The sequence below is a fragment of the Zootoca vivipara genome, chromosome 2 (genome assembly GCF_963506605.1).
Source record: "Zootoca vivipara chromosome 2, rZooViv1.1, whole genome shotgun sequence".
Classification (NCBI taxonomy): Eukaryota; Metazoa; Chordata; class Lepidosauria; order Squamata; family Lacertidae; genus Zootoca; species Zootoca vivipara.
This window is the reverse complement of record NC_083277.1, coordinates 105,527,131-105,550,698: the sequence shown is the minus strand read 5'-3', so window position 1 is coordinate 105,550,698 and position 23,568 is coordinate 105,527,131. Positions and strand designations below refer to the sequence as shown.

Here is a 23,568-nt window from a genome sequence, read left to right as displayed (position 1 = left end):
TAATGCTTGTCCCATGAGAACAATTATTTAGACATTTTTAATTGATAGTAAGAGTAGGGAAGTCATGGCTAAGAACTCAATCTCTTAGCCAGAAAGTCCCTAGTTCAAATTTCTCTTCTGCTATAAAACTCAACAGTTACAAGTTACACTTTTTCAACAATCTTCTATTCAGGGTAGGAAGCTAAATACATCACATGGTCATAATGGTTTACCAAGATGTGCTTTAAACACTTTTGACAGCATTTTTTTTTACCTTCCGAAAGCCTCTGATCTTTCTTCTGCTCCTTCCCTTTGGCTTGCAAAGCCAAGCCTGAAGTCAAGACTAAGCTGTCTGTATTATCCATCGGGTGTTTCAAATAAATTTTCCATTTTGTCTTACTGGTCACAGCTGCACCGAGAACTAAAGATTACACAAGCTAGCCAGAACTACACCAGTTCCACTTGCTAAACGCTTTTAGAAATTAGATTTGACATACTCTGAACTCATCTGATCAGCCAACATCACCACAAACTCTCTTTAATTACAAGAAATAACAGCACAAGCTAGAGGTCCGCCGTCTTTTAAACGTGTACGTCATTTTTATTTATACAAGGATAGAGAAAGACCGTAGCAATTTTTATTGGAACTTGCAATCACCTAGGATTAGCACTGCTAATTAAATTGCTAGAAATTTAGTTTAGGATCAGACGATGAGATCGTGATCGGGAGCAAATTAAACCTCCCATCCCTCACCAAACATTAAAAGTAGGGGACATCTAAATGTATGCATGACGTACAGTCAAAATGATGCTTCTCTCAGGAGGACTGGACCTCTCCATTTTCTAGTGAAAGAGATACGAGCCCAGTTTCCCCAAATGTAGTATTTAGATAAGATGTAAAAAGAAAATAACCATCCCAGCAGTCTCTCTTAATGGCTCCTCCCATTAGGATCTCTCATCTTGGTCTCGCAATACACAACAATTTGTTTCATTGCCAGCATGAAGAGTTTTGGTGTTAGGAGTAAGGCCTGGCTAGCAGCATTCAGGGAGGGCGGGGGGAGAGCAAAAGCTTTTGGGCTGGGGTTCTTGGAAGACATCCCCCCCCCTTTTTATTTTTTGCTTCTAGGTCTGAAAGTCTGCCCATGTTTAAGGACGGAACCAGAATAAGAGAGTGCAAAGGTGGCGGCAGCAGTGAGGTTTGCCAAGGCCATGCCTGGAGATCATGTGTGCATTTCCCACTAAAGCCTCGCCCATGTCATGTGGCAGGAAGCAAGGGCAGGAGAAGCGCTAGGAAGCCGCTTTTCCCAGAAAGGAATGATTAAAGGAAGAGAAAAGTGGCACAGGGGGCAGCAAGTGTAAACTTTCCTTTGTTAATATCTCTAGCTAGGTGTGTCCTACAATCTCGTCATCCAGTTTTGGGAAGTGGCAGAGAGTTCGTGCTCTTCAGGAATTGGTCGCCTCATATTGGCTTGACCTAGGTTTCCGCTGCGGCAGAGCCTTGGCTTCTTTGCTGAGTGTGCCCGAATGGGACTGTGCAGTTGGGGCTGGCACACCAGGCTCAGGACCAGTTCCATTGGTTCCTGTGGAGTAAGTCTGGCTGAGGCTGTTTGCATTTCCAGGAGGTGGCCGGGACCTGGAGTTGGACTGGTACCAAGACCCGCTTCGGTACCGATTTGGATTGGGGTGGGGGGGCCCATTTTGGCGTTGCACTTGGGCCCTGTAACCTTGACCAGATCTTCTATTGCCCTGGAAGCCCTAAAACGGAAAGAAAGGGAGGATTACTGTAAGCAATAGCTACGGCAGACGGCAGGTTTTGCCACATTCAGCAAAGAGCCAAGACACACAATCACCAATTATACTCCACCACTAAATAAGTATAACAAGAATGTCTTGCCAGGCTCCAGTTTTAAGAGTGGTTCAAAAAGGGCAGCCCACCCCCACATTTAATAACAGAGTTAGAGCATTTAGACAACTAGGGTCAAGTTATTATTATTATTATTTTAAAAAAAGATATAAGTGATGACAAGCACATCTTTAAACCTGCAAGGCATCACCTGAGCATATTCGTACAATATATAAAAAAATGGAAGAGAGCATCTTAAATTGCATACACTTTCTAGTTACTAACAGATTTTCATTCTATTTTCAGGGGTTGATTAAAGGAAATATGGATTTAAGCATAATTTTAAATTGTGCAAATGGACACAATAAAGGCAAGCCTCTTCTGATCAGTTCAGCATACAGGAAATAGGTTGCCCAGGGGAAATCAAGATGACGACTTCCGCATGCCCCTGCCCATTCAGTGGTTCCTAAACTCCCCCCCCCCCGGACATGGGTGGCACTGTGGGTTAAACCACAGAGCCTAGGGCTTGCCAATCAGAAGGTCGGCGGTTCGAATCCCCACGACGGGGTGAGCTCCCGTTGTTCGGTCCCTGCTCCTGCCAACCTAGCAGTTCGAAAGCATTAAGTGCAAGTAGAGAAATAGGTACCGCTCTGGCGGGAAGGTAAACAGCGTTTCCATGCGCTGCTCTGGTTTTGCCAGAAGCGACTTTGTCATGTTAGCCACATGACCTGGAAGCTGTACGCCAGCTCTCTTGGCCAGTAAAGCGAGATGAGTGCCGCAACCCCAGAGTCATCCGCGACAGGACCTAATGGTCAGAGGTCCCTTTACCTTTAAACCTCCCCCCCCCATGGACCACTTGAAAACCACTGAGGGTCTTGGTGGACCACCTAAAGGCTTTTCTACCTTTTGTAGCAATTGCAATGCTGTATGATGAATGTTAATTGTATCTTTTCAGACACACCACAGACCAGCCCAATGAAGCTTGGGGACCACGGGGGGGGGGGGGGGGCTGCCCTACAGCACAATTGCCTTGTTTATTCACAGCCACGAAGAAGCATAGCTCCCTCTACCCCTGGCCTGATAAAACAGCCATTTAGGGTGCATGAATGCATGCAGAAAAAGAGTGGAAGAGCACGAGACACAGAGCCATAGCCCTTTCTGGGCCACAAGGAGCTGAGGGCTTTGGTAGTCTGGCCTTTTGCGGTAGCCTCCATGTTGCAAGGCTTGCAGCGCATGCAAAGCTGAGATATAAACAAGAGCGGCTGCAACCACTCGTTCTTACACTACAAGCAAAGGCCATTCAAAGCAACGTACTCATGGTCCACCCACATGCCAGTTTCAACCACAACAGGCAACATTAATCCATTACCTCACGGTAGGGCTGATATGGACGGCCTGTTGCATTTGTAGCGGCTTCTGCAGGGGGTGGTGGTTTCTTATTGGTCGTCGTAAGGCTCGGAGCAGAAACAGAGGCACATACTGTGCTTGCAGTGCTGGGCTCATCTGGGCTACTCACAGACGTAGCAATAGAGCTGCACCGTGACCTGGTGGAGTAACTGTTCTTTGGGTGCGAAACTGAAATAAGAACACAAGCCAAGCTTTTAGGAGGAGGCTGTCGTAATCTGAATTCCCTGCACACATCTTTTATAATAGAGTCAAAGGAGAATTTACCTCCTCTTGACAACAACGAGAGATAAAGTGCTTCATATTCAAAGGTGATGTGTTACATCTGAAAATAAAATTTGTCTTCTCTCTCTATTCTTGCAGCACCCTTGTGGTAATATTACAAACTTTTCCCCATAGGGGAACTCAAGTGGTGGTCAGCCACAGGACTATAGTCAAAACGCAAATCCCAAGGTTTGCAGTATTTCCCCCCTTTAAAAGATAAACACCTTAAAGGGGCAAAAATTATGCATGGTCCAATGGGGACTGAATTTGGCCACTGAATTTAGAGTAACCATTGGAAAAGGAGCGATACATCAAGAGGAAGGGGGCGAGGGAAAAAGTTGAATGGCTATGTGGGGGAAATTCTAAAACAGGAGTACACCTTTTAGGAGGGAGAATGAAGTGCAACATTTTGTTGCAGCCCCAACCTGTTTCCACTTCATTATTCCAACAATCAGAGCTCTGAAGCAGATGACCTCCCAAGGACAAAAGACAGATGAATGGCAGAACAGAAGTTTGAATTTGCAATGTCCAAATCCCCAATAAAGCCTTACTTAGCAATTCCCTCTTCCTCTGCACAGACAATGCTGAATTTGGTTTCATAGCAAAACATGGCATTGTCACACCTTTAGGGTACCATAAAGTTATTTCTTTTTAAAGTAGCTCTGGAAACAAGGGGAAGAACTTATCTATACTACACACACACACACACACACACACACACACACACACACACACGGTGCCTAGGTTGGCTCACCTTGTCCAAAAGATTCAATGCTCCTCTTGAGTGCATCTAGGTCACAAGTGAAACGAGCCACCCTTCCAAGATCTTCATCGTATTTGCGCTCACTAACAAAGTGCTAAAGAGGAAAATGCCGGCATGTTAAGGTTCCATTAATGACTTTCTGTTAAGTATGTTCAGGGTTTGAGCCAAGCTGAGGCCCTGATGCCAAGAGATCTGCCAAGGCACAGCTTGTGAGAGTGTGTCCAAGGTACAGGGGCAGAAAACTAAGCCCTCCAATTGCAAGGAAATCCCATTTATCTGCAAGCATTTTCAAAACATTCATTCCAGTGTCATTAATGGTAAGTTACATGAGATGAAAATTATGCATGGTCTTGCTGGTGGAACAGCGTGTCTGGGCTCAGTGGAATGTTTATGCAACTTTGTTCTGCCCTCTGGTGGTAGGAAAAAAAGAGCATTTATTGGAGCTGTGTGTTTAAAGCAAGCATGCTTGATACTCCATGATCAGATAGATTATTCTACTTTTTAGAAAACAAAAGTGAGAACAAATGTAAAGAGACAGCACAGACAAAGGTTTCTGCTTGGTAGCTGAGAGGTTCCTGTCTAGACTGGAATTTCTCTCTAAATGAGATGCTGAACACCAGTGAAGTTCAAATGTTTGCCAGGGGAAAAAGGGAATGCAGTTGTTTTGAAATGCATTATGCAAGCAAATGAATTTACATACATTTACTTAATCTGAATACTTTAATTTATCTTGGTTTTCTTTAGAAATAAAAAAAAAGATCAGATTGAGTACTTTTAATGAAACCTTAGCTTTGACTAGATTGGGGATAGGGGATATTGTAACAGTGGATCTCCTGCATTGGCAGAAGGTTGGAATACCTTGAAGGTTCTTTCTATTATTCAGATGGAGGAAAAAGGTTAGAACTTCAGGCACCCTTGGGAACACACCTGTGCAGAGCTGGTTCCAGAGACTATCAGTAAGAAGAGATTCCTTATGAAGAATGTGTTCTTTCAAAGGTTCTTTTGCTACCAAGGTGAACATCGGCACAATTCCAGCAACATGTTTCAAGAGGATACCAAGTCTCTTCTCTTCTCTCTCTCTCTCTGCAACCTTTTTAGACCCAGGACATGTATTTTGGGGCCCATTTTTTAAATCTTTTACCATATATATGTATGGTGGTAATGCTTGTGTTGCAACCCACCTCGAATCAGGCCACGGCCCTCCTAGTGGTGTGATAAAACCACTAGCACATCAGCAAAGCTAAGGAAGGCCTGGTATAGTTTTAAATTGGGTGGGCAACCATGTGTTGAGATTCCTGCATGCAAGGAAGGGGGTTGGACTAGATGACCCCAGGGGTCCCTTCCAACTCTACAATTGTATGATTCTGTGACCCACCAGTTGGAAGACCAGTGCCTAGCCCAGTTCTCTCAACCCCGACCCTATCAATGTCAAACCCTATTCTCCAAAGACTCTTCTCAGCTCCGGTATGCAAGAGCACTCCTTAACTTAAAATGGTATGGTGGACTGAGCATGAGGCATCCTACATGCAAATATAAATATAAATATAAATTCAGCTACAGCTCTCCTGTAACAGGAGGATACAAGGGAATGAAGCTATGGGTACATGGAGACTATTTCTAACTCCACTTTGCTTTGATCTCTACATCAACTGCTTAGGCCACAAGCATGATTTATGGTAAGACTAGGGCTAGCATAGCACACAGAAGTCCAAGGTTCACCTTTATATCAGCTCTAAGCTCTACCAACTGCTCCTCGGACATTCGGACAGCCACATCAGTCATCTTCTTCAGCGCCTCTGCCTTCTTTTGCCGGCTGCTTAGGATGTCCACTGAAATGTAAAGGAATGCAGACCAAGCGGTTATGACGCCCAAGACAGTTACATAAGCAGCTCAGTGATACTAATCACTTGCTCACCGATATTAGCGGCTCATTGCAAGCAGCAAATTAATGAACAAAACTGAAACCTACATTAAAGCAGATGCTAAAAACACCAACTGTGTACGTAGCCCCAAAAGGCCAACTCTAGGAAGGAGGAGTTGAATAGTTATGAGGAATCCACCTAGAAGGCTTCCACACACTCTGCCCTGACTTGGACTAACAGCATAGGTTTATTATGGTCGGAGACCAGCTTATAAAACACACTTGGGGGTACAATCCCAGAAGGAAAACAAACATTTAAAACATTGTACAGCAGTAAATTTAAAATTTATAAATGTGATAAGCGTATAGGCACTTAAAAACTTTGAGATATGGTACCGCAGAGATATGACCCAGAACCACCTGGGGAACCGAATTTGGGGATTTTCTTAACGAAGTAGTTTGGCTCGGGGTGGTGGTTTGCGCCTACAGATCTGTACACAGAATCTGGCGACCATCTGGGTCGTCTTTTGATCTTTGCCTAATAAGAGAAGATCACATTTTTGCTTTTCCGGGAGGTCAGCGTGCCTCACCAGCAGGGGATCAATGGTCTCTCTCTACGTGCCTCTTCATAAAAGGGACATCTAAAAAATAGGTGCTCTGGGCTTCCTATCTCCCCCAATGAACAGGTGCAAATTCTCTGATCATATGGGACTTTTTAAAAGGATCCTTCCAGGACTGGCGAGGGCAGAGCCAAGCTTCTGGCAAGAGTAAAAGCCAATTTTGCATTTTTGGATACGAGAAAGAAGAGATATGCTGCCGGTACGGCTATCTGTCTCTCTGTTTCTCCAATTTTATAGTCAGGGCACCTTGAGCAGTCCTGTTGTCTCACGGTGCCTATGATTCTTTGCCTAACCATAGCTTTTGTTTGGCTCAACTCCAGACTTAGAAGGGCCTTCGAGGGGCAAAACCTAGTTTCTGAAGGGTGTTCAGGACTGCTGTCTGTCAGCCTGACTGGAACTGGTCCCAGAGGATCAGTGGGGCTATTCCTCTGGGGAGCAGATTCAATGCCAGCCATTTGTAGATTGATGTTAGGCAGATATAAACCTCCACTCTCATTATCCCTGTTTCAAGTCTGACCCATGAGTTTGAAAAGCATCTGGGGACATGTAGGAGAGCTCTAAAGTTTGGATTTGGGGGGGGGGAGCAGAGGAAGACAGGCCCAGAAAGGATCCATAAATGAGCTGTGTCAATGTTTTGGCCTTGTATATTTTAGGGCCGCGGGGACGAAAAAGCCCCATTGGGCTGTAAAAAATTTAAGAATAGTTTGCGTTTTTTTCTGCAGAGCTCCCGATGGAGTTTATGTGAAGTTTGTTGGTCCCTGAAGCCTGTACCACCATTCCTAGGTAACTTGTTCTAATTTGTGGCCTTGAAGTTCCCAGCTTCTAATTTTTGGTCCCCCCCCCCCAAAAGCGAGTATCTTGGTCTTTTGATAGTTAATTTTGAGACATTCAGTTTCACAGTATGCTGCGAGCTTTCTTAGTGCTCTTGACTAACAGCATTTGTTAAATTGGAGCTTTCAGGCCTAAACATGATGCAAAATGGGAGATCTAGGGATATGATCAAATGCTGATAATAATAATAATAATAATAATAATAATAATAATAATAATAATAATAATAATAGCTTGTACTTGAAATGCCAAGGGCTGGGAGTGGTGTTAACCCTTTCCCCCCAGGATTGATTTCCTGCTAAATACTTACCTCACTGGTGGGAGGGGATGCCAAAGGTATGATATATGAACCCGTCTTTGACACCATCATGTGACATAGGGAGGAAGCAATTTCTTTGGTATGTTATTCCTAGCCATTTAGTTCTTTAAAATAAGACCCATCGCCTTCAACTGCACCCAGAAGACACAACTGTTGATGGTCTATTGAGAAGTGTTCCTGGAGTCTTCTTCTAGACAAGCCTTATTGAATTAAGTTTCATAATCAAGTTCTCACACCAAAAATGAGACTCCAGTGGGTAGCCTGCCCACTGTCTTTGCCCTAGCCTTTGTTCGGCCTGTTGCTCAGGTTAGCTACAGCAGTGGAAACTGCAGTTTTGCCCATACCTGCAAGACTTTGGTATTTGTACTCAGAATTCACTCTTTAATGTCATTTTTGCCTATGAGATAATGGATTTTATATTTGGAAGGGACATGGAATGGGCTGGAGAGAAGGTCTGGCTCACTGTTTGTTTTTAAAAGCCACCGTCTTGCATTTCCATACAAAAATGCTATTAACACAATTTCTTAAAAAACAAACAAACACTTACTTGCTTCTGCTTTCACTTTGTCCATTTCACCTAGAAGGGCTACTTCTCGATCCATGAGACTAGGAAAAAAGAGGATAAAAGAGAGAGGTGAAGGGGGCAAACCTTTTACACTCATAGCCTGTATATTGTCAGACTGTGGGCAAAAAACAAGTCTGTTATAAACCCGATGCAGAAAGAACAGGGACAATAGGCATGTGAATTATTCATGCTGTTCAGAGAGCTTGAATGGATCAGTACCAGTATAAAGAATGGGTCAACAGATGGCAGCAGGAAACTGCAAATCCTTTGCAGAATTTGTGACATAACTTTATTGAATACACAGAAACCCAGCATGAACCATCAATTCACTGCCTGGAAATCAGAAGAACCTTGACTTTGAGGTTTAAGCTCTGAATCTTCAGAATTTTCTACAGTTCTAGGTGGCCTTAATTCTTTTGCTGCAAATGCTGTTGCCCACATAATCTGAAATGGCACCTCAAAGGACCACACACACAGCCTAAGGCAACTGTGTCTGCCACAAGAAGGCTGGTTCTCTGGAGGGAAATCTATTGAAAGAAAGCTTAGCATTGTGCTATGTTCTTGTTCCACTGCTTGCTTTGTCTTACGGAAGACAATATAACATCTTTTGAAAACCAAGAGCAACTCCTATAGTGTTAAGGAACAATTCTGCTGTGTCAACCATCACAGCATCTAAAACTAAAATTCTTCCAAAACCAGTTGCCCCTGTGACACCCTTCCTGCTTTACATACTGACATGAATTGGTTTCCTCAGAAATGGACAGAAAAGCATTTTATTTGTTTGCACTGACTTCAACCCGTGCAACAGTTGTTCCTTGAAACCCACAGGGAACGTGGAAGAGATTCTTTCTAGCAGATCTGTCACTGCGTTTTAAGGAAAAGGCAATTAATCTTGGCTATAATGCAGAGCCAAACTGACCCCAGGGCTCAGTGTTTTATCAGCCCTGTGTACAAAAGGCTCCCTGCAGGAACCTTCTCTACTTGGCATTTATTGAAGGAGGTTCCCCTGGCTTGCTTCCAAACAGGCACTATATATCCCTGTGTCACGGAACTGAACTTCCTGGTTTCTGCTGATTCCACCCTCACCCTTTCTATAGCAACTGGGACACACAGACTTATCTGAGCCAGGCTGCTGAACCACACTCAGGTCTTTGACCTTTCTGAATGTGACGCAAGTGTGAGTCAAAGAGCAAAGAATTAATTGTTACAAGAGAAGGATTTTTTAAGCTAGTAAAACTAGAGCTCTCATTTTGCAGAGATTATAACCCAAGAAAGGGGCACTGATGGGGGAAAAGACTGCTTGACAAATTATTATTATTTATTAAATTTGTACACTGCCCTATAAAGGTAAAGGTAAAGGACCCCTGGATGGTTAAGTCCAGTCAAAGGCGACTACCTACTTATCTACTTGCACTGGCGTGCTTTCGAACTGCTAGGTTGGCAGGAGCTGGGGCAGAGCAATGGGAGCTCATCCCGTTGCAGGAATACAAACTGCCGATCTTCCTATTGGCAAGCTTAAGAGGCTCAGTGGTTTAGACCACAGCGTAGGTCTCAGGGCGATTACATCATAAAATCACAATGTAAAAACATAAAATACATACCGGTAATAAAAACAAAAACAGCCCAATAACTCCCCCCCCCCAAAAAAACACATTTTTAAAGGCCCGGTCTAAGAGGAACATTTCCCCCTGGCACTTAAAGATGGGGAACCACTACAGAAATGTACCAATATTATGGGCAAAACTCAGTAACTGCCTCAGTCACTTTTCTCTTCTGGAAGAGCCCACTCACCCGAGAGACAGGGAGGAAGTGCCTGCGAATCTTGAGCCTTGGAAAGAACATGAGTTGAAAAAGGAAACTGGAAAGTGTCACTCTTCCAACTTCTTCCTTCAGCAATGTGTGCTTTTCAAGGAAGAGAGGGGTAACTGCCCTCACCACCTTTTGACCATGTACATGACTACCTTACAAGTGACAGGCCCCAAGGAAAACACTCGTAAATGTATTTGCCTTTTACCAAGACAAATTAAGCGTATTCATATCTGAATAATTCAGCCTCTACAGGTGTTAGCATACCAGCTCTGAAGCTCTGCAAAGGCCAGTTTCATTTTCTTAATGGAGGCATCCATTTCTTCTTTAACTACAACACGATACCGAGCCAGTGACACAGTGCACCTTTGGAGGTCTTTCACTGATTTTTCAATATTAGAACCTGCCGGGGGAGAAGAAACACACAAAGCCATCTAGTATTAGTCCATCCAAGCTTTCCAAATTGCTATAAAAGCAGAGGTGAGGAACTGGATCCACCTGAAAGCCCAATCCAGAACTGGCCAATCTTCCATGGAGCATTTTTGACAGGTGCAGGGGACCACCTACCGGTAAATCCCTTGATGCTAGGAAATTCAACTTCAAAAGGGAGATTTGGGCGCACACTCTAAGGGGCGCTCTTCCTCTCTTCCTTCACATGAATTAAGCCATGGCTGCAAAGGTTCCTGGTAAAAACGGGGCTTGCATCCAGCACAGAGTTTAAATTCAGAAGCAAATATAAGCCCTGCCTTCAGTAGAATCAACTCAGGAGTTTCCAATCAAAGTTCCTCGGTGAGACTCATCCTAGTGGGGCTTGCATTCAGCACTGAAATTAATGCATAGTCAACTACTGACTAATTGCCATGAAGTACCCATTTGTTTTTTAAAAAAACAGATTACCAGATTGACCAGAAGACGATCCCTTGACTTCAAGAATACCCCAGATGCCCTGGACTGTGTGCACATGTGGGGCATCTAATTATGAATTAAATTTCAGTTTTAACTTTGAGAAGGCGTTTTCCTCCAGTAAACTCAAATCTGTACAAGAGTAGTTTCTTCTAAAAGAAAAGATGAAAGATTCAAGAGAGAGCAATAAAGGTTATAGACACTCTGCCTCATCTCTCCAGCAGAGCACATCTCCATGCTTATTTCCATTACCGAGGCATGCTGAAGTGTTCACCCCCCGCTAAGCTAAATTGCCAGTTGCTTGTTATAGCCCTTGTTACTGCAAGAAGGTGAACCATTGATGCTGGGAGCAGGATGTTCATGTCTCCCTGAAGTTAGGGATAATGGCCATCCTTAGAATCAAGGTCTTGGAGGTCCTTGCTGCCGACAGGTAGAGACAGGAACAGAGGAGACTAAAGGAAGGCATGGTAAGAAACTGCCGCTTCTCGTTAACCACCAGGTTTCTTTGAGATACTGGCTTGCATCATGGGAAAATTGTACACGATCTTGAAAAGCTTCCAGTAAGGAACATCGTGGAAAAAATATGGGATAGTACAAATTCTAAATGATATGAACAGTGGGCAACGATTGTGCAGGAAAACCAACTAATTAAAGGATTTCAGTTAACCAACTCTGTGTCTTAGTTTTATAGCAGCTGGGGGAAAGGCAGTTGACAGACAGGGTGTCATCTATAGCCTCCTCAACAGAGATGCAACATTCCTATTAAAGAGCTCATAATCCTCCCACCACAAGGCAATTTAATTAAATTCAATTTCAGCAGACCTAATGCGCTCTGCAAATGAAGCCCAGGCTTACCCAACACATTCTTACAAGAGTTCTCTGCAGCCCAAATGGAAGCAGAGCTGAAATTCAAATTCAACAGGGAAGAGACATTTTGCCTGGTGACTTATGTTCGCAAATCATCCAGGGGATAAGCCTCAGAGCTGCGAGACTGCTCAGTAATTCTGCATGTACTTTCTCCCCCAACCACAGGACTTGCAAAACAAGCATAAAACTGGACAAGAACTACAGGGTGGTAGCAGTATGATATTAAAGCAGGCTTGGAAAGTTACCACCAAGGCAGTGGGGAAGGTGGAGGTGATCAATCAGTTTGAATCTTCCACAGGAAGATCACAACTCGGAACCCACCAGGTGCCAGATACCAATGTAGCAGCTAGCACACTGTTTGTGTTAAAACACAGTGAAAGGATGGTGATTTATTGTTTAGAAAACGTCTTCTTAATGCATTTTTACAAGATAATAAATGGACATAAAAAAGGGACAAATTCAATGCTGTGCTATTACCATTGTTCTGTCAGCACACATATTTTTGTGTGCTAGACAGAACAATTTTCCCTTCCTTTGCTGTTCCAATCCCAAAGCTGATTTGAGAGGGCCAGTGTACGGAGGGGGAAAGGGTGAGAAAAATCCCTTTGCACCAGTGGGACTTGTATTGCTGGTTCCTGCTAGTGCAATTATTTAGTTGAATCTAGCCCAAAGAGCTGCAGAACAGTAATATAAACGATTATTTTATACTGGGCTGAGGAGCAGCATGCAGACATGTTCCTAAGACTGCTGGAGATGAACAAGACAAATAGAATACAGTCGTAACTTAGAAGCCGAATGGAATCTGTTCTGGAAGTCTGTTCAACTTCCAAAAAGTTCAGTAGCTAAGGTGTGGCTTCTGATTGGCTGCAGGAGCTTCCTGCAGCCAATCGGAAGCTGCGGAAGCTGTGCCAGACGTTCGGCTTCCGAAAATCATTCGAAAACCAAAACACTCACTTCCAGTTTTCAATTGTTCGGGAGCCAAAACATTCGACTCCCAAGGCGTTTGGCTTTCAGAGTACAACCGTACATCTCTAATGCCTTTGTATACACTCTTTACAGCATATGGAACTAATAGCTAACAGCTTTCGATTTTATATCCAGTTTTCAAGATCCCATTGATGTGGGCACATTTATTTCTCTCATCTTTTATACCACCATTATTAAAGGAGTTTTGAGCAGCATACGTTGTGGGTCAGGTTCTTCCTCTTCTACCTTCAAAGAAGCTGTGAGGGAGGTCAGGCTGAGAGTGACTTGGGACAATGTCATCCAGTGTTGTTTATGGCTGAGTAGGCTCTTGACCTAGGTGTCTTTCTGATCCTAGTCCAATGCTATCCATTCCTACCCCCATGGTGAGTCAAGAAGAGGCACACATTAAAACTTTTCAGCCCAGTAATGAGAACAAATGTAGTCACTCTGTAGCTGTTTTTCCAGATCTCTCGGCAAAACTATGATGTGCTCAGTGAAGCCTAGAAAATGGACAACAGAGTCATGCAGTAGTAACAGATCCCACCCAGCCTACCTAGCTTTTTGTTTCCAGAGGACGCAGGGACCTCATCCAGCATCGTCAGAGATGAAGGGGCAGGTGAATGGTTGCTGGATACAGGCCTGGAGAGCGGCTTGCCGGAGCTTCTCAGTTCAGGCTGTACCCGGAGAGGCTGGGCATTCTGGGAAGACCGTGTGGTGGCAGGCTTTGGACTGAGGTCTGCTAGCCCGTTTTCTAATGTTACTAAAGAAGGAGGAAAAGAAGGTCCTAATTCATGCATCTGAAGATCATAAAACAGTGCAATTATGTAAGCCAGGGTTCCCAAACTATTTTTCCTAGGCACCTCTTTATAGTTTTGGCAGAGCATCATATGGCCAGAAAGAACAATGTGCTATGAACGCTCATCTACCTAGAAGATACATCAACATCCATCTCTATAAAGCCACCACTCAGACTTCTAAGTGAGCCTTTAGTACAAAATTTAGAAACCCAGGTGTATACAGTCGTACCTTAGTTTTTGAACAGCTTAGTTCTCGTTTTGGCTCCCAAACACTGCAAACCTGGAAGTGACTGTTCCGGTTTGCAAACTATTTTTGGAAGCCGAACGTCCGACGGGGCTTCCACAGCTTCTGATTGGCTGCAGGAGTTTCCTGTAGCCAATCGGAAGCCACACTTTGGCTTCCGAACCTTTTGGAAGTCGAACCAACTTCTGGAACAGATTCTGTTTGACTTCCAAGGTACGACTGTAGAATTTGCTCCTACTGCCATCTCCTCCCTCTGGGAACCTGGAATAGTTTCCACCCTATTTCCAAAGAACTAGTCGACCTCCTTTCTGTTATAAGTGCTAAACAGCAAAAAAGGTATTTATTCTGTTTTTATTATTACTACATATTTAAGCATAGCAGAAGGGAGAGAACAAGGCCCTCCTTTTTCTTTATACACACAGGCAGCAGTTCTGCTTTTCGGCAACAATCTGACAGAGAACTAACCTGCTCCATCAGGCACCTCAGGCATAGCAGGATCGCCCTCCTCCAACTCTCTGGCATCTATGGAAAGTGCATCCAAGCCTTCACTGAGTGAGTCCACAGACTCTGTGTCATTGGCTGAGCCATTGACATGGTAACCGTTGATCCCACCCTTATCAGATGAAGCTACAGACTGTTCTTCTTCGGTGGATGCTGGCTTGCTGGGGTCAGGAAGGCTGGCCCTCGATTCTGCAGGAGGCTTTGGCTTAGTTTTCTTCTTTTTGTTCTAGGGGTTAATACATCCACCCCGGGGGGGGGGGGGAGAGAGGAAAGAAAAACGCTAAGCTTAACTTCCAGGATCGTTCTTACTACTTGAACATCAGAGAATTAAATACTTTATAGCTGAACGTCCTAGGCATTGATCCCTTAAAAGTGGGGTGGATTTATTTAACAATTAGAACCGACAGACTGAGATTAATGTGGCCCAAGTGTACTATGCATGGCAACTGTGCATAGAGAAAGACTTCAGTGCAGGAGAGCATTAAAAATACTGCTCTCAACCATCAATTATTCTGAAGGACTGGCTGCACTCACAGATGTGTGCACACCACTATTTTGTACAAACGCAGAAAAGGCACAGGTTGTGTCACTGGGCTCTGAGAGTTGCAGCTTTCCATTTTTAGCCCTTGCAACCGAAAAGGTGTGCTTGACAGCAAGTGAGAACCGCACTGTGAAATCTTAGAAGCCAGGGACATGGCTGAGTAACATTTTCACTGGCCAAAGGGATAACGCTTTAATCCAGAAATCAGAAAACTACCCCTGAACCTGGAAGAAGCCTAACAGACAGGTGCCAAGGTACAGTTTTGCAGGACTAGGAATTTTTTTCAGCATGCCAGCTGAAAATGTTCCCATGTGATACCATCTCTCATGAATGGTTTGTGGTTTTATATTCTGTTTATTCTGTGAACCAACCTGTGGGTATAGGGCAGTATTTTACACCCACCAATATTGCTACCGTAAGCAAAAGTGAATTGTGTTTTTGAAACTTTGTTCCAAAAGCAACCAGACACTGGAGACCGAAGTAAGTAGTTTCTCAGGTCAACGTTATCTAGTAATAAATATGCAGTGGTGGCCTACAACAGATTCTCTTAACAAATTCTCTTTTTCTTGCGTCATTGCAGTTTGGTGTGAGTGGTACAAGAAGATGGGCTTAGAAAGCCCCATGGTCCTTCCAGAAAGACTCCAAACCAAACCAATACACTGCAGTTCAAGACCAAAATTAAGGCTTACCTTTTTCTTGCCAGTTACTGTCCATTCTTTCAACACTGCACTGGCACTACCTGTTTTTTAAAAAAGAAAAATCGTAAGCAGAAATGTATTATGGATTATGTGCTATGAATGTGAAGTAGAAAGTAGATAGTCACACGAGATATTAAAAGAGGATCTAGAGTTACATAAGTAACTGATGCGGCGCAGATAGCACATGAAGGGATGAATTATACTTTTCTTTTCTGCCCATGGGTCAGAAAGCAGGCCATCTTCTTATCCCCAGGTGTTTTCTGAGAGTTTTTGACAAAAAAACCAAAGAGAACAATATAGCAGAGCCTGAATTTCCATAAAGTTAGAGCCAGGAAAACGAAGGAGGGATGAGCATTTACGTACAAGGGGTATTCCAAATGCTCTTGTAGGAATTTTCTCTTTCTGTGTGTGATATTAAAAGTCTTTGTATGCTACAAAGTGCCTGTTTGGCCTGGGCACAAGAAATGGCAGCGAGAACTAGAGAAAATTGATACAGACTGCTGCAGAGATCTAATTTGAACTCAAGTGTGCCCCTTCTGAATTACAGTATTCCACACAATGTGTTGCAGCATGCATGTGCTGGAGCAAGAAAACTGCATTAATACAGAGGTGTTTCCTGGCACTGGAAGTACAACCTACTAACTTCCCAGTAACTAAAAAATTATTTCTAGCCATTGCATAGATAATTTACACACTGGCTGATTTTTTTTATGGTAGTGTAGCGGCAAAAGATTTTAAGAACTCTGTGCGTACAATTCTAGTTTCAATCCTATACTGAAATATGGCCTTTTTGTTTCATGTGGATCCTAAATAGATTCTGAAAGGGTTTATGAAAAAAAAAACATATTCAGGAATGAAACCAATGTGCTGTTTATTCTGAGAAAAGCCAAGAAAAAGCTCTCCCTATATAGTCTAAAGACCATTACCATTTAATGAGAGGTACATTTGGGCTGGGCCACCAAACTGGCTCATGCCCAGCCTCAAGTAATAAACGTTTAAATGTTCATGTACCTACTACATAAGCATATAAAAAAAGAATGAAGCAGGGAAAGTGAGAATTTATATTGTCAATATGGTGCAATATAGAACCCATACACTAAAGCAAAATTGTACTGATCCAAGCACACAAACTTCTGAGCAGAGAAACAAATTTCTAGCCCACGTTGACTGAAAGTAAAATCTAGAAATGTATGGCTGTTTCTGCATTAAAATGTTAGAAAACAATATTTTGGGGGCATTGCACACATATTTCCTACATGAACCAAATATTTGTTTCAAGTATGTATACTTGTGTGAAAGTTGCAGGAATATCTATTTTGCCACGATGATGCAAATTTGGATGTCATGCTTGCTTGTGATCTTTGTAAAATAGTTGCCCAGGAGACTTTCCCCTCAACAGTTTACAGAGCTGGAACTCTTTACTCTTGACTCTCACACCCTTCCTTCTTTTCCAGTCTTTCTCCATACCAAATTCCACAGCCCAAATGTTACCTTCCTGGTCCCTGACAAAACCAAGAATCACAAACACCCACACCAAATAAACAAGGTGCAAAAGTGAAGAGTTTGTAACTGCACATATTCACAATGTAAGGCACCTACCCACCATTTATCCCCATCACAGATGACAGCCAGCATCTGAGATAGAACTTGATTCTTAAAAAAAACCTCACCTTCCATGAAAGCCTGCACCGTTCGGTCTACACAGTTATCAAAGTGCTGCAGCACCAGGATAATTTCGTTGTTGCTGCGGTTGGGGACTATTGCTCTCACAGCACTGATCTAGAAAAATGAGATATGCAGGTCACATATTAACCACTTGCTTCCAAGTCAAACATTTCCCCTTGCTTCCAACACAGGAAACTAGTTAAGTTTCTTTTCTTCCAGCTGATGTCAGTTTCAGTTTTGCTCTGGGAACAGCCCATTAGGGTTGTTTTCTCTGGCAATGTTTTTCTGAAGCCCATCCCAAGGAAACAAACCTCACAGAAGCTATAGCTGGAAGCAACATGAACACACACAGGTGAAGCCACCTGGGTCCCTTTTGCTTCAGTTATTACTGTAATGCCTACATTATGACTCAATATGTTGCCAAATGCAACTGGCCAGTACACCTTGCCCCCAAATCAATGCTAGCTTCTTCTTTTTTTGGAGTGTTTGTTGCTGTAATGCACATGTCTCAATCATGGCCTAAGTTACTTGCAAGAATGGCAGAGGGAAGGAGGCAAGGGAGAAATGGAGAGTTACAGAGAGATCATTTCCTCCCAAACCAGTAGTACAGGAATCAAACAAAGCAGCAAAAGGGGTAACAGCCTTGACCTACAGCAGAGGTCTCTATGTACTCCAAATTTATGTCCATTGCAGATCATAAGCATCTAGCAGCAATATAACATGCCAAAATCCCTGCTAAAAGAACTGTCCAGGAATTCCTTACCTTCTCTTTCATGTTTTCAAAGGTACCTCCTTGAGCCATCACAGTATTGGACTGCACATCAAAAATAAATCCTGATGAATCTGATGAAGTGGAGAGAGACACAGAATATTCAGAATGAAAGGAACCAAGAAGATGGAAATAAACTCTCAGACTAATTGTAGATATATCACTGCGCTGCAAAGAAAGGTAATAAAAAGTAGGCTGAAGATTATGCAAAAAGGTCTCATCCAATCCCTGGTGACAAGAGTATGCAAACACACCCAACTAGAGAGGCAGAGCGCACAGGGGTTCCACCTGTTGAACACTGCAGCAATTGTATACACTGCCTTGAAGCAGAACTCTGAAAACAGCCAGCCTTGGCAATATGGCAAGACCAGCCCCAAATCAGACTGCCTGGGAAGAGCTTGTGATGAGTTCTGAAGGTCAGAAGCTTAGCCTGATATATCACTAGGCATACTAAAGCTTATCTTCAAGATTTATCATTGGGTTAGACACACCTTCAACATAGCTTTGCGAATCCTTAGCTCTACTTCAGAGCAAACATAACGGCAGCAGAAAACTGGGAGCAGCAATGTACAGTATTGTCTTAAAGATTCACGACCTATTCACACAACCCTCTCTGTTAGCTGCTGCTCCCATTTTCAGTCAGTCCATGCCAGCTTCCAGCCACATGTACACCACCAATATTCACTGAATTCAACCCAGATAAGCATATGGCACACCACTGGTGATGTAGCAAGAGCATGCATAGAACCTTGCCACACTTGATAGAACTGGAAGTCAACATAGGCTCAACATGGCAGGAGGCTCAGGCTGAATGGATCAGAAAGATGAGCTTTCGCAAGATCTGCTTTGACCCATACAGTTTTGTGAGACCCCTACACGTTGTTGAAATTCTGCTTTGTTAGCCTACTCAGGCAAAAGAAAAGAAAAATACAGAAGGATCAAAGCAGCAGTGAAGGAAGTGTAGCCTCTAACAGAACTAGTCTGATATCAATTAAGACAACTGGAGTAGTCTCAATGCTGCCTTTGTTGTTTGGTACTAATCTTGAGGATAATACGCAGCTACTGAATGTGCACAGAGGAATCCATCGCAGCACCAAACCTTTACTCAATATTTAATGTTCTCGCTCCCTCTTGGGTATGCAAACTGCAGAGTTTTTACAATTCATTTATCAAGATCTGCCAGCTGCTAATTCTGTTTAATGCTAGCATAACTGCGAGCACGCATTTATTTGTTATGCTTTTAGGACTTGTGTGCCACAAAAGGGGTACTCCCTTTCTGTTATTCAATTACAATTTTCAGAACTAAAGGACTGAAGCAGTAAGTGAGGGGTGGGCTTGATCACCAGGACTACTGAAATCCCTGGTAAAGCCTATGTGGTTGAGAGGCATTCTCTGATCTGAGAGGTAGTGTTCAGGCTACTTTGGATGGGGATGCACTTTCCCTAAAGATTCAGGTGTAAATTTTGAGGGTGCTTTTAAATCTGACCTTTCCATCGGTAGCTGAAGTGGCATCCAAGACACAAAGGACCTGTAGCCAGCCATAGCCATGTCAGACAGAGAGAGCGTGGCCACAGTTCTTTACACTCCCGAAATGTTAATGCAATGTGCTGCAATGAGGCTGCCCTCGAAGACTGCTCAGAAACCAGTGGGCTAGTTCACATGTCACTTTCAAAGCATGGTCAAGCTCAACTATGGTTTAAAGGTGAGCATGCAGCATGGTGGGGCAAAGACTGAAAATCGCAACCACTCCACTTCTCCTTCGGTCCTACTGCACCTGCACTGTTTGAAGCTAAGCCCTGGTTAATGGTTTGTTTCCCCCCATACAAACAACAAGCAATAAGCCAAGAACAAACCTTATCCACAGCTTGTGCTATGAATGGTTTGAAGACAAACCTAATGCAGTAGCCAATATGGTGCCCTACAGATGCTTTGGAATATAGCTCCTAACAACTGTCTAGACTGGCCAATGGTCAGGGATTTTGGGAACTACAGCCCACAACACATCAATGAACAAAAGAGAGCGTCAATGAACAAAATTATTCAGCATTCCTACTCATATTCAGTTTCTGTTTTAACACCTATCTCTATTAAATATATCCTGTCGTCAAGCTAGGTGTTCTGTATGTGTGTATCTTCTATATGTGTTTATCTCATTCTTCCTACCTAGATGTGGAACTTTGCATTCATTTCTTCTGAAATTCTTGTTTTTGTTTGGTCCAGTTGCCTGTCCTATCTAGACCTCAAATCCCTCAGCATGCTGATGAAGACCTCTGCAGGCTAGTAATGCCTGTGGGCTTACTTATGAAAAGAATGGAACCAGTTAACTCATTCACTCAAATACCGGGATTACCTGCATACAGGAGAGCAAATCTACATTTGAGATGCTACAGGTATTCAAAACACCAATTGGGAGTGGGGAATACATTTTGCTATTGTTAAACAGTTTGGGGTCAGAAACCCACCTGGCCTACTCTTAATCATTCTGCAATCTGCTTGTAGATCTCCATCTGCCTTCTGGCTACCCCTGGGTTTATAATGAAAGAACTTAAGAACAGCACTGTTGTTATCTGGCCAGTAGCCCATCTATTCCAAAATCCTGCATTCATCCTGCTCCCTGCCTTGTAGGCCTTTTCCCACCTGGCCTGGGAGGGCAGGACCCTGACTGACTCCAGCTGCAAAAGCTGAGGCTGCTGAACAGACTCTTGGCTGGGGTATCGTTTAGGGGGTATTGTTGCGGGGTGTTGCCGTTATTCTTTTTTGTATATTTAACCTAGAGCTTATGATTTATTTGGAAATGGTTCAATGTGTACTTTTTGATGTTTGCTTGTTTATGACTACTTTTACAGTGGTATCTCGGGTTAAGAACTTAATTCGTTCTGGAGGTCCATTCTTAACCTGAAACTGTTCTTAATTTGAGGTACCACTTTAGCTAATGGGGCCTCCCGCTGCTGCGCCGCCGCATGATTTCTGTTCTCATCGTGAAGCAAAGTTCTTAACCTGAGGTATTATTTCTGGGTTAGTGGAGTCTGTAACCTGAAGCGTCTGTAACCCAAGGTACCACTGTATTATGTTTGTAATTATGCAAGCCACCTTGAGCATGGCTAGAACTTTGGAAAGCCAGCCTACAAATAAAATGATTGACTGCTTGGTAGTGGTCAACCAGATAGATGTCCATAAGAAATGCACAAGTAGGACCTGAGCAGAACAGCACTCTTCTGACCGGCAGTTTCTAGCATACTGCCTCCTACCAAGAAGGCAGATGATAGCCCTGATTGGTACTGATAGCTTTATCCACCATGAATTTGTCTAATCCTCTTTCAAAGCCATGCAATTGGTGCTCATGATGTCCCTTGTGGGAGCAAATTCCACTCAAATTATGTGCTGTGTGAATAAGTACTTCCTTTTTTTCTGCCCTGAATCTTCCAACATTCAACTTCATTGGGTGTCCGTAAGTTCCAGCACATTGAGAAAACATTTCTCTATTCACTCCCCCATGCCATGCATAATTTTAGGAACATCTATCACATTTCCTATTTCTTGCCTTTTCTCTAAACTATAAAGTCCCAAATCCTGGAACTTTTCCTTATAGAAGAGGTGGCTCCAACCCCATCGATCATTTTGAATGCCCTTAAAAACATACAAACAACAACAACAACAACAAAAAAAAAACCCCTCCTCCAATTCTGCAATACAGTGGTACCTTGGTTCCCGAACGGCTTAGTTGTCGAACAAATCGGCTCCCGAACGCCACAAACCCAGAAGTGTTCCGATTTGCAAACGTTTTTTGGAAGCTGAACATCCTTCTGCAGGTTCCGCTTGGGTGCAAGAAGCTCCTGCAGCCTATCAGAAGCCACGCCTAGGTTTTCAAATGGTTTTCAGGAGTCGAACGGACTCCCAGAACAGATTAAGTTTGAGAACCAAGATACCACTGTATTCTTTTTGAGGCAAGGCAACCAGAACTGTACATCGTATTCCTAGTGTGGTCTCACCATCATCTTTGGAAAGGCATTATGACATTGGTGCTTTTATTTTTCAATTCTTGTCCTAATGATCCTTAGCATGAAATTTGCCCTTTTCACAGCTCCCGCACACTGGGCCAACAGCTTCATAGCAATCCACAACACCAAGGCTTTGTTCTTGGTCAGTCAATGCCAGTTCAGACATATATGTGAAATCAAGTTTTTTGGCCTCTACATGCCTCACTTTACACTTGTTTACATTGAACTGCAATTGCCATTTTACTGCCCATTCACAATTTATCTTGCCTCCATGCCCAAAATTCAAAGTCCTCCAAGGCAGTAAAAATGTAACATCTATCTCTCAAAGTCCATTCACAAACTAATCAATATGCCAATCTCTTGTTTGACTTTAATAGATACTGCACTGACCCTTGATGCAAGTTGTTGTGCGTAGGATCTGCTATTGTTGGGGAATGTTTTCATGAAACATGTTTTTTTCGTGACTCTGGATTCTCTTTCCTTTGTTAAGAAATGGTTGAAAAAAGCTACCAAGACACTAATCGGTTAAATGCTCCTCTTTAGGTGCTTAAGATCTCAGCTTGCCTGCTAACAATGACACAGCAGTCTTTGTTTTCATAAGCAGCAGCTTGCAATTCCAGAACTTGAGTAGCAAGTATGCATTCACAGTATGATCAAGCCACTGAAAGCAGAAGAGGTTTGCCCTTTACGATAGTGCACACTGAAGCTCTTCCTTTTGAGTGGATGTGATCAATTCCATAGACCAGGGGGTGGGCAGAAGGTAGATCATAATCTATTGGGAAACTGAGGGAATTTTGAAATGTATCAGCCAGGACTTTGGGCAACCCTTTGTTTAGCACAATAACCCCCCCCCCAAAAAAGATTATGCTGCTAAAATGAAGAAAGCTCGGCAGAGGGGGAGAACAAAGACTTGTGTGCAAAAGGGCTGTGAGCTCCACTCAATTCTTGGACTTAAAACAAATTCCTGGGCCTAAAATTCTTTAATTCTATCTCTTTTGCACATGCCTCCAGTTAGTGGATCTCTCAGGATTCCAGTAAAAAATTAGGAAGATCCTGCAAGTGTGAACTCTGCCCATTGCTGCCATAGACCCCAAACCTTAACTGTTCACAGCTTCCTTTCACAAAGAGACTAAGGCATGTATGTAGCCACTACAAGTCATTTTATTCAAGGCTATTGTTCTAAGCCACTCTTTTTCATACCACACCAAAACTAGTTTGTTAATAGCTGCAATCCTGGAAACACCTTGCAGACCATAGTATTATCCATTATTTGGCCCTAACTTTCTTGGGAAAAGCTCTGTAGTTGCAGTGCCCACACCTTGAAAGATAACCAAGTGTTAATAACATTGTGTGCATATAGGGAG

General features: G+C 43.2%; 1 protein-coding gene across 4 annotated transcripts in view; it reads right to left on the bottom strand.

Annotated features, from left to right (window-relative positions):
- Positions 1 to 556: 556 nt before the first annotated feature.
- SPATS2 (spermatogenesis associated serine rich 2) overlaps positions 557 to 23,568 on the bottom strand; it is a 49,207-nt gene continuing 26,195 nt past the window's right edge. For all 4 annotated transcript variants that reach the window (XM_035103892.2, XM_035103894.2, XM_035103895.2 and 1 more), the window contains 11 exons: positions 18,201 to 18,280; positions 17,443 to 17,551; positions 15,764 to 15,813; positions 14,498 to 14,759; positions 13,545 to 13,751; positions 10,523 to 10,658; positions 8,432 to 8,490; positions 5,973 to 6,082; positions 4,245 to 4,347; positions 3,192 to 3,397; positions 557 to 1,734 (listed from right to left, as the gene is read on the bottom strand). In XM_035103892.2, the coding sequence (XP_034959783.1) occupies positions 1,423 to 1,734; positions 3,192 to 3,397; positions 4,245 to 4,347; positions 5,973 to 6,082; positions 8,432 to 8,490; positions 10,523 to 10,658; positions 13,545 to 13,751; positions 14,498 to 14,759; positions 15,764 to 15,813; positions 17,443 to 17,551; positions 18,201 to 18,280 (1,634 nt within the window). In that variant the 3' untranslated portion in view covers positions 557 to 1,422. The remainder of the gene's footprint in view (positions 1,735 to 3,191; positions 3,398 to 4,244; positions 4,348 to 5,972; positions 6,083 to 8,431; positions 8,491 to 10,522; positions 10,659 to 13,544; positions 13,752 to 14,497; positions 14,760 to 15,763; positions 15,814 to 17,442; positions 17,552 to 18,200; positions 18,281 to 23,568) is intronic.